The 12,002-nt window shown below is 35.8% G+C and overlaps 1 protein-coding gene across 4 annotated transcripts in view; it reads right to left on the bottom strand.

Annotated features, from left to right (window-relative positions):
- ARHGEF28 (Rho guanine nucleotide exchange factor 28) overlaps positions 1 to 12,002 on the bottom strand; it is a 319,351-nt gene that overhangs the window by 89,600 nt on the left and 217,749 nt on the right. For all 4 annotated transcript variants that reach the window (XM_017527640.2, XM_017527638.2, XM_017527639.2 and 1 more), the window contains 3 exons: positions 9,665 to 9,945; positions 4,094 to 4,301; positions 1,463 to 1,574 (listed from right to left, as the gene is read on the bottom strand). In XM_017527640.2, coding sequence (XP_017383129.1) covers positions 1,463 to 1,574; positions 4,094 to 4,301; positions 9,665 to 9,945 — 601 coding nt within the window. The remainder of the gene's footprint in view (positions 1 to 1,462; positions 1,575 to 4,093; positions 4,302 to 9,664; positions 9,946 to 12,002) is intronic.

Below are 12,002 nucleotides of genomic sequence, written 5' to 3'. Positions count from 1 at the left end.
CAAGCTGCTATTAAAAAAAAAAATACCAACCTAAACTAAGGCTGGGGAGACCTGGAGACCTAGAAAGAACCCATGAAATAAAAAATGAAAATCCAGAACAAATTCAATCCATCTTCTTTATCCTGTCCTCTCAAGGTGTTGTAGCCTTTCTTTCTCTTGTAACTTTTCTTCATCTCCCCATTCCAAAAATAAAAACTGACATATATTATCACTCTTGCTCTCTTCTCTTCTAACAGTACATCCCAGGAAAAGGAAAACAAAATCATGATAGCATTTCTTTTGTATTTTATGCATCTTTTTCTCATATTCACACTACAAATATTTGTTGAACATCTAGCATACATATCATTGTCCTAGGATAGCAATTTTAAGTACCAAGATTATGTTTTCAGTGTTGTTCTGCACAGCATAAAAATGCAAAATAATAACAATTTAATAAGCAAGAATAAGAAAAAAGAAAGGGAATAAAATAAATCCTATTTTAAATATTTTATTTTGAGAAACTAAGAATACTTACGTTCACCTATTACTTTCTGAGTCTTTTAAGTCCCTTAAGAATAATAGACAAGAAAGGCATTCTCTAAGACATTGACAAAAATTTCATTAGAATGCTGTGTATTATGCATTGGCATGAATACTTTCAAATATGCCTTTTAATATAATTATTACATATTAATTACAGTAAGTATGAAATTATTACATTTCAAAATGGGGGCAGGTGAAAATAGGAGCAGTGGCTGAGACAGGCTATAGGGGGAGCTCTAAGTTGTGCATAATTTTTCCATTTATAGATCTGAATTCACTTGAAAACTCAGGATGCATGTTTATGATTTACACTCCTTTTTGTATGTATACTATATTTCATTTAGAAGTTTATTGCCTAAAAGTTATATTTCTAATTGCTTAGCTTGCCACCCAAAAAAATGTTGAGATATATTTACTCATGTTACAAATATATTATTTCAACTCTCCAAAGTCCCTTGCTAAATAAAGAAATAAGAAAATCCATTTTGCAACACTCTTTCTGGCTCTGAGGAGTTGGATTATGTTAGCAATGTATATACAAGACAAAAGAAATTTTTATAATTTACTCAAATAAAATCCTCTAAGGTCCTCACAATAATATATCTAGAATCAATTCTAATTTACACTATCCTTGAGGAAAACATTTTATTCAAAGAATAAAGCAACAGAGAGGTGTGTATGTATTTGTAATTTCACCAAAATCAAATCTGATCAAAATCAAATTTGGCTGATATCCAATGGGAAAAGGATTGTGTCAAGCTTAGAAAAACCAGTTGTGAAAACAAAAAAACAAATTAAAAAAAAAAAGAAAAACCAGTTGTGAAAACAGAATTGAAAATTCTTGTCTGCTATTCTTGCATATTTTATGTACTTATACTAGCTGAAAATCTGTTCTGGCATAGAGTGTTTTCAAAGCCAAATGGAAAATGATGTTTACCTTCACTTGAATTGCACACTGTTAAATCACGCACCAAACAAGTTTTTCCTAAAGAAATCTTGGGTGATGAGCAAGAGTAAGAACGTGAGCGAAGTCCAGAAAGCAATGATCCCTAAAAGAGAGTATAATAAACCTTTTAAATATTTATACATGAGATCTGAAAATGTATGTTCACCACCTCGAATGTTACTAAATTAGCACCTCTGAAAACAGATTCAACCTGAACTTTTCTGATACAATCTCATTATGTGTTTTTGTTTTCCTCTCACAACTTTTAAAATGTTATTGTCATTTTAATACTTCAGTAACCTTCAGTCTGGGGAGTAGTTCCTGTATATGCTATAGAATACGACTATAATATTCTAGCCAAGTTGACTAAAAATAAAAAATTAAGTCAAATGACTTTTTCTTTGTATATTCAACAATGAATTTGACTTATTATTTTTACCTGAGGTATCAGTTATTTTGTTATTTTATACTGTAGTACTCAAAGAAAATTCCATATTAACTGAGATTTCTATATTTAAGGATTATTAGAGGATAGAGGAACAGCTACTTACAATTATAAGAGTTTATTAAACTTCCAAACCATGATTTAAATTTATAATGTTAGCTGCAATGTCTAGGGGAAAATATATCAGGTTAATATACAAATCCTTCCAGTCTGTACTCAATTTTTTATAGACCTCCCATCTAGCATGTTCTGTGATAGATGTTTGAATATCACTCATTTATATATCCTTAATATTATTACTTTTAAATGACCTGCCAGTTTTGTTCCTGTTTTCCCAATTACTTACTATTCCTACTATTAAATTGGCAACATACATGAAAATGCAAGATGGCAAAATCATTAAAACACGGTTTTCTTATATGTTCCAGAAAATTTAAGTAAATATGCAATAGAACTCCATTAAAGTCATTTATAGTACCCAACTTCTATCCTATAAAGGTCTTATTGGATTGATCTTGCCCGTGCATTTTTAAGATATCACTTAAGGTTAAGGCTAAAAGAAAATAATGCAAAATTCTTTACTAAAATTAAACCATCAGAAACTGACCATCATAAGCATTGGTCTCTTTTGTTCCCTCTACGTAAAAGTACATGGTTACTCTAACTTCATTAGTTTAGTTGAAGAGCCTGGAGAAAAGTTGAAAATAGAAGCCTACCCTTGCTTCAAAGGGCCTTGGGCTGTGGCTCCTATTTTATTAGGGAGCACCTACTGGGCCTGAATGTCAAGAAGGCCCACCAGGTTGTCCTATAACCCTAAACAGTGAGCTGGCCACCAAGGGTCCTCCCCAAATGCCATTCTCTCCACTTAGGTCATGTATGCATGGTAACCATTTGTCAAGACAATGGTACTTTGAAAATTGTCCAAAACTTTGGCAAAAAGTTATACTGGGTAATTACAGAGGCAAAGTAGTTATATTTATGGGATAGTTTCTTCCTAAAAATGAGCAACATGAAACTGTTTCACAAAGACTGAATTATTTTTCAACATAATTGAAAAACTGTTTCACAAAGACTGAATTGTGGTGAACTTTTCAAAATTCCACTCAAAATGCAAAACTAAGAAGTATCTACATAACAACCATATACATTTCTCATTATCCAGAAATAGCACATGACCTTCAGATGCAAAAGATTATGGCAGCTCTACAGGTCCTAGAGCAGAGGGAAGAGGATGCAGGATCTGTGCTCAAAAGACCCAGAATTGATTTCTGATTCTATCATCAAGCTGATGATACACAGCTGGGCAAAACTGTAACCTGTCCAGAATCTCATCTACTCAAAAAATAACATTAAATAAAACCCCTACTTATGTAACAGGTGAGTTATGAAGCAATTATATATTTTGTACATACATAAAACATATTTTATATATCATAGGGCATGCTACAAAAATAAGGTATTATCGTAACAACCATATGTTAGAAGGAGAAGTTTTGCCATAGCACACATTTTTTATGGTAAGAAGTTAACAAGGAGAAAATAACAAATCAAATAGTAAAAAAAATACGCTCAAACACAAAAGGGCTTTCTTACATTCAGAGGAATGTATTTAGTTTTTGAATAAATAAATAACCAGAAAAACAAGCACACCTAAATGAAACTCCAATGTGAAATCACCAGCAAGAGAAAACCTGGCTCTGAAGGAAAAGTTGACAAAATTTGTAATGTTCCGGATTAGTTCAGGCAGCCAGAAATGCTCAATAAACACCACGGCTACCTTATTAACATCAAGCACCTCATCACCAGGGCCACACAATGATTTACATGAGCAAAACAAGTTTGTCCACTTGAGCTCATTTAGTACTCCCGGTTTTTCCTCTCTTTGCTTAAGAGATGATGGGAGAAATCACTGTATGAAATGATACATTTCTAAGTATATGAAAGAAAGGGGGCACATACTCATGATGAATTAATGAAAATATAAATCAGCCTTTTTGAGTAATTAGGATTATAAAAATTAAAACAGAGTGGGAAAGATTAAAAAGACTCAATCAGATATCACATGGGTCTCAAAAAAATAGTTCATGTGTATGAATAAAATATAACCTGTCTTTCAGATACAGATGGGTAGATTTAGGCAACATATTCTTCACACTTGAAATAAACCAAATTAATACCTTCGACTGTAGATTACTTGACAGAGAAAGTGATTCAGCCCGGGAGATACTAAAATCCGGTTCAGTGTTAGTCTCAAAAGAGTCCAATTCATCCCCACTAGGAATCCCAGTTCTTGAGGAGCTCTGAGACCCTGGAGTGTAACAGAGGTGTGACGGCTCAGAACGTCCTTCCCCTTCACTGTCAGCGTCCAAGGCATCAAGGCTAGAACTAAAGCACAAAGCCAGTAAGTATGTAAAGAAGCAAGAAATGATGCAGAGAGATACTGGTTTCTTCAGTCTCTCATTTGGGTGGAGCGCAATAGATATTCATTTAATTTCCAACTAGTATTTAATTAGCATTTTTCTCCTCCCTCCAAATCTCTTTTTAAACAAAATTTTATGTTACTCCAAATGAACATTCCTATCTTGCAAAAGCCATTTCTTTCTTTGAGACAGAGTCTCACTCTGTCGCCCAGGCTGGAGTGCAGTGGTGCCATCTTGGTTCACTACAACCTCCACATCCCAGGCTCAAGCAATCCTTCCACCTCAGTCTTCTGAAATGCTGGAACTACAGTCATGTGCCACCACACCTGGCTAATTTTTGTGATTTTTGTGTTTTCTGCCATGTTGCCCAGGCTGGTCTCAAACTCCTGGGCTCTATGGATCCACCCACCTCAGCTCCCAAAGTGCTGGGATTGCAGGAATGAGCCACCACACCTGGGGCGAAAGACATTTCAAATACCTGAAGAAACAAAAGCTGGTTTGAGTTAGTACTAACCTCACCACTTCTGTTTCATAAATATAATTATTGATATCACAAATCCCAAATGGTAACCCATCAAATATTTAAAATGCTGATAGAAAAAGAGGCACTAGGCTGTTTGCAGGGAAGCCTCTGAGGGGGGGAACATGTGACTAAACGGCAGAAGTAGCATTCTCTCCACTGTCCCCCAGCTGGGAAGCTCAGGAGGGCAGAGGCACACCCAGGAGAGATGTGTGAAGGTACCATCCATTCGCCCCAGGGCCATGTGAAGACACAGTTAAGAAGTGAGTTGTCCAATTTCCCAAACATGTCATACTAAATGATCATTTTTAGAGGTTTAAAAAAAAATGATTCCGTTGAAAAATCTACCTTAGAACCAGGTAGTAATTCTACTTGACAACAACTTTTTCCTCATTTAATTTTCATAACCACAAAATTAAAAGGAAAGTATCTGACCTTCCACATCCAAGGTCTATTCCATAACATTACATCTTAAACTATTCAAACTTGGAGGCCAACAGCTTTCCTGGGTGCATGTTAATGCATGAAGCATTTTAAATGTGCATTTCGTTGGTTTTCTTTTTGGTTGTTACAGTTCTGGAGTTAAAATTTCAATAACCAAACAGTGAAACTGTCTTGATTTTAAATATGAAAACCAGAAAATGAAAGTCTGAATTAACCCGTTTTTTTTTAAATTACCATAGGCTATTTAATGGACACAGCAAGTCCACTGAGTAAATGGTATGAGTCTTGGTCTTACCTACCATGCCTCTAATACAAACACAGAGCAGTTTCTAATCCTTGAACCCTTTCACTGGCAATACTGGGTACCAGAAAACCCAGCAGTGAGAAGCAGCCCTGGCTAGCACCACTGAGGATTTCCAAAGTGGGGTTTTCTTCTTTGGGAACTCATTGAGGGGCAAGATGAAGGCCTTGGCATAGAGAAGAAGAGCACAAATTGGAAGCGGACTTCACACTTTACCTCAATTAAACACCCAAATATCATGGAGTCTATTTGACTATTTCTCATAAAACACTGAAACTTCATGTTAAGAATGTCTTCCTAGTAAATGCTAGTGCTTTAAATGCTACAGGAAATGTATTATGTTGGTGTAAAAGTAATTGCAATTTTTACACCAACCTAATAAATTACAGGTATTTCCAGTTGCTACTTGGTTTCCTGGTACAACAACCATCTGAGATGGAAGGAGACCTCAAGGAGGGTTGAAGCTTCCTGAAGTCTTACACCTCAGCACTTGTGTTTCAACTTGTGATCTCTGTACTAATGAAAAATAGTTCTTCAAATGATTGGCGGCCCTCAATAATATCCGATTTTAACACAAGCCTTTCCAGTTACAGACAGCATTTCATCATCACTATGAATACGCCCTAGAAGTACCAATATTTTATTTTGCACACTATAAAACACTGTTCCTATTCATTCAAATGGGGCTGCTATTTTTCTTTGTTAAGCTATTAGCCTAAGATATTGGCAGCACAGGCAATATTCTTCAGGAAAACCTCTAGGTTCTTGTTTTACGATATTATTTTTCTAATTCCCAGTAGTGGGATAGGAAATCAATTCATTAGGTTGTGACTAGAGTTTTTTGTTTTTTTTTAATAGAGAATAGAAAATATCAGTATACATTCCACGTGTCATTGTAAAAGGCTTTACTTAAATTGTATGTGAGATGGGAGATGCTCACAGTGTGACATGCATTTCTCACTGTGGATTGCAGTTTCAAAAAAAGATTTGAAAAATGCAGGCCTTAGAATGAAACAAACACTTGTCTACGGTTTAATTTTTTGTTGTACAGTATTTTTGAATTAATGTTTTATTACTTATATTCCCCTTGTGGCTTCTCAAAACAGTTACTACGTTTAAATAATATAATATAATGGTTACATAGTGTGCATATTTTAGTTTTCATCAAAATATTCTTTTAAACCTTAGAAAATTTAGGACTCAGGTCCCAGTCAGCCATGTTCTTATATTAACTCCAGTTTTTACTGTGTCCCCCAAAATTTCTCCTTCTAGAAGTTTCCAGCCTCTAGTGCTATTATCTGCTTATTAACAAATTAAGTGCCTTTCACTTTGAGTTTGTTATCAACTGTGCCTCCTACCATGACGTCCACTGGAAGGAGGGCCCCACAGCCACCCTAGGGCTTTCCAAGGATTGCGACTTCTCTCGCTTCATTCCTACATTTTTCAGAGGAGAAGGAGGGCACGGGAGATGAAGTCAGCTCATGGAACCAACCAGTTTTTTCTGTAAAATGGCTTCTCCTTCCTCTCCTGGCTTCCTCCCTTTCCCCCAAGCAGTGACATCTTCACAGAGGCTTCTAATTATCTTTACTCAGAACAGATTTTTTTTTTCTAAATCATATTCTACAAAGGAAAAATTCTGTCTGTAGCAGTGAAATGTTTAAACTTTTCAAGGCAAGACCATGATCAGAAAGTATAATTTAGATACTCTGCAAGAATCTGCATAAGGATTAATAGAACAAAGAGACCAATTGTGTCTTTTCCATGCTGTATTCCTAGAGGGCTCCTTCTAAAGAACTTTTTCATCTCTTGCGATCTGGGGGCTCACATACTTGACAGATTTTTTTTTTTTTTTTTTGAGACAGATTCTCGCTCTGTCCCCAAGCTAGAATACAGTGACGTGATCTCTGCTCACTGAAATCTCTCCCTTCTGGGTTCAGGCTATTTTCCTGCCTCCTCAGACCCACCCCTGAGTAGATGGGATTACAGATGCACGCCACCACGCCCAGCTAATTTTTCGTATTTTTAGTAGAGAGGGAGTTTCACCATGTTGGCCACCTAGGCTGTTCTTGAACTCCTGACCTAAGGTGATCCACCTGCCTCGGCTTCCCAAACTGCTGGAATTGCAGGCATGAGCCACCACACCCGGCCACTTGACAGATCTTAAAGATCCACTGGATGTACTTATCACCTAGAGCTCAATCTATTTGTGCAGAAATACAGAATCTTATACAGAATCTTGTCTGGACTGGTAGTCTCTTGTCCCAAGCAGACATGTGGACAGTTCAAATTAGTCTATCACTTCAAATTACAGTTGTGACTACCCAGCATCTACAAAACAATAATTCACAAACTGTAAATCTAAAGCAAGTCTTGTATTATTTACACGTCAGCTACAACCCTTAGTACCAATACATGCTAAAGTTTTACAACCACAAATTTCATATTGTGCTGTATCTCAGTGATGAGCACCTACTGATTGCTGGTTCCTCTCCCTTTCTCTCCCCTCTAATCTATTAACTCTCTGCTGAACACTCATTCACCTATTCACATGTTCATTCATAGAGAAATCTTTATACACATACTCACATATGAGTATTTTATGTTCACTTTGATTGTGATTTTATATGTGAAAATGAATATATAATCACATGGGTAGGATATGGGGAAAAAATAAGCTGCTCCCTAAGGAAACCATGATCAACAGGATAAAATGAAATTGTGGAAATTGGCCTCTTCCTTAAAGAAAATAGACAGACAGACAGACACAGGTATACAGATATGGACATGTACATGTGTGTACACACACTAATATATGCAACCATATCAGATGTAATAAAACTATCATTTGAATGACTTTTTATATATACAAGAAAATATAAGGTAACTGAAAGTAAAAGAAATGTAAGATAAATTTTATATTATAAAATACATATTATATAAAATAAACATTCATGAGCCCACCAACTTGAAACTTGAATACTGGCCATCTACCATGGAAACTCTCTTACGGTCCATTCCATTCCCATATCCCTATTTCCCTCCCTGGATGTAAGAACTATCTGGAATTTAGGAATTTTTTTCCCCTTGATTATCTTGCTTTTCTTTTTTTCTTCTTTTTGAGGCAGGTCTCATTCTGTCGCCCAGGTTGGAGTTCAGTGGCACCATCTCAGCTCACTGCAACTTCTGCTTCTCAGGTTCAAGTGATTCTCCCACTCCAACCTCCCAAGTATCAGGACCACATGTGCGTGCTACCATGCCCAGCTAATTTTTGTATTTTTGGTAGAGATGGGGTTTCACCGTATTGCCCAAGCTGGTCTCGAGCTCCTGAGCTCAAGTGTTCTGTCTGCCTTGGTCTCCCAAAGTGCTGGGATTATAGGCATGAGCCACCGCAGTTGGCCTCTTGTTTTTCTTTATAGCTTATGCACATATGTAAGTGCCCTATAATAATATATTGTTTAATTTGCATTTTATAAAAATGAAATCTAACAAGGATTTGGGGCTTTTTTGTTCCTTCGTGCTTCTAAGATCTATGTTATTATGCATGCAGATGTAATTGTAGTTAATTCATTTTCATTACTTACAGTATTCCATGTGTAACTATATATTATTTATTTATCTATTCCACATTTGGGTTATTTCCTGCTGCTATAAATGCTCACATATAGGTCTCCAAGTACACAGGAGGAAAATGCATATTTGACTTTACAAGATAATGTCAAATTCTTTTCCCAAGTTATACAATTTTCTCTCCTATCATCTTTATGTAGGAATTTCCATGGTATGCATTCTCACCAAAACATGGGATTGCTAGGTTTTTAAATTTTTGCCAATCAAGTGAGTATAAACTGGTATCTCATCATGGTTTTTCTTTATTATATTTTAGTCAGTTTTCTTAGGTGTCTTACTTTCAAATCAATGAATATAGGAACCTAAAGGGGGACAACATTTTGATAAACAGATAAAAGTGGTAGAGAAAATAAAAAGTTTAAAACTAGAATTTTCCAAGTTTACCTATAAGGTTCTTTTATTTTCTACAGTTTTTGTCTACAATATAGGATCTTACCTTCTTTTCTTTAGATGACTTTGTTCCTTTTCAAATCCATGCCAACCAAAAGAAAGATTCAAGTTGGAAGTACGTGAACTCGATGGTGACAAGAAGGACCGCTGGGCTTCGGTGTGTGCTGTCCCTTCATCGTTCTCACTTAGTGGGTACACACTGGGGCTGGTTTCTGTAGGGAGGATGTGTTTGCTGCTCTGAGGCCCCAGAGTGCAACCTCTGGATTCAGGGCTGGTAGTGGCAGTGATTCCCTCTATATTAATATAGCTGATATCCAAATCGCCAACCTGGAAGTTGAAAGAAAAACATTTCCTGAGTAAAAGCAGTTAAGATTGGCCTAGCTAAGAATAAAATTTTACCAATTTAAAAACTTCTGGCCAGGCACAGTGGGAAGCTGAAGCTGGCAGATGACTTGAGGTCAGGAGTTCAAGACTAGCCTGGCCGACACGGTGAAACCCATCTCTACTAAAAAAACAAAACTTAGTCAGAGTGTAGTGGCATGTGCCTGCAATCCCAGCTACTTGGAGGCCGGAGCAGGAGAATGGCCTGAATGGGAGGCAGAGGTTGCACCAGTGCACTCCAACCTAGGCTACACAGTGAGACACCATATCAAAAAACAAAACAAACAACAACAAAAACAACAACAACTTCTACCTTATTTATATTTTTTGTTTATTCTTGTTTTATGTAAACAGAGAATTATTTTATATTTTGTTCACATGGCAGCTATCCCATAATTCACAAAAAGGAAGACAACTGAGTATTTTATAAAGTTCTTCCTCTATTACAAAACCAGAAGCTGATTATGCCTCTAACATTTTATGAACCACTGACTTAAAATGAGGGGGAAATGTTTTAGATACTTGAGGAAAAAACTAAAGACTATACAACTTTATTCAAAAAGTAGCTCATAGGAATCTGGGTAACCAAGGTAATAGTAGTCACGTAAATCTAAGTCTCATAAAAAGCAACACCAAACAAAAAGAACAAATAAAGCTACAAAAAGCACATGTATATAGCATCATTAAAAGAAAGAAAATGTCTAAATTTCAAATTACCTGTAAGTAATAAAATCAAGCAAATCCAGCAGGCAAGCCGTTGTGTTCCTGCCATAAGACTGTCTAGAGAGTAAGGGGAGTCGGGGAAAATCTGAATGGCAGAGAAAGGATGGAACTAGTGAAGAGCCTAAGATTTACCTTAAAATGCTCACCAGAAAGAGAAAGCCCAACTGACATGAATGGAAAAGAATCCTAGCTGATCAAAGCACTTGCTCTAAGAAAGGCATACTTTTAAGTACTCATGATTTGAGGTGGCGGTCATCAAAAGGCATCATTTCTAGGGTGAGAACAGTAAAAAGGAAGAGAGTAACACCATTTAGAGATAGAGCAGTGAAGGGGAAAAAGAAGCAAAAGGGGAAATGTTAGGATCCTAAATCATTGAGCATCATCATAATTTATTAAAGCAAAAATCATTAATGAATGTTTAATGGGTAAAAGTCTAATAAGCAACAGGATATTTACAATGGCTTAAAATATCTCTTGACATGATACTTAATAATTTTTAAAAAACAGTAGTTTTACTAAAAAAGGAACTTGGCAGATGAAAGATATTAATAAAATCACCAGTAATGGGACAGATTGTTGTCCTGTGCCTCCTGATACAATGCACTGAGAAGAACCCATCATCACTTCCATAGTATTCCTGCCAAACATGCCTAACCCAAATACAATTATGAGGAAATATTAGAGAAACCAAAACTGAAAGACATTCTAGCAAAAAACAAGAACAAAAATACTGGTCTGTATTCTTCAAAAATATCAGTGTCATAAAACGCAAAGCCTGAGGAACTGTCCCAGATTAAAGGAGTCTACAGAGACATGACAACTACATGTAACACATGTAATGGAATTTCTTTTGCCCCAGGGAACACCACTGGGACAACTCGCTAAAATTGAATAAAGTCTGGAGATAGCTAATAGTATTGTATCAATGACAATTTTATGATTTTTGTAACTGTACTGTGCTTATGTAAGAAACTATTCATGTTTTTAGGAAAACAGATCATCAAAGATTAAGGGGTAAAGGGACACCATATTTTTCATTTGTTCTCAAATGGTTAAGAAATATTTATAGACATATTTTAACTATTGGCATGCAAACATGTGTGCACACATAACCACCCACTCAGGGAATGACAAAGTAAAATGTATTAAAATATTACCATTTCAGGAATTTGAGTAAAGGGTATGAAGGGATTCTCTGTACTGAAATTATGAAACAAATTTTTTTTTCAAAGTAGTTTATGTGACAAAAAAACAAATTTTTTTTTTTTTTTTTTTTTTTT

Source organism: Cebus imitator, unplaced genomic scaffold (genome assembly GCF_001604975.1).
Source record: "Cebus imitator isolate Cc_AM_T3 unplaced genomic scaffold, Cebus_imitator-1.0 Scaffold50, whole genome shotgun sequence".
Taxonomy (NCBI): domain Eukaryota; kingdom Metazoa; phylum Chordata; class Mammalia; order Primates; family Cebidae; genus Cebus; species Cebus imitator.
This window is presented reverse-complemented; position numbering and strand designations above follow the sequence as displayed.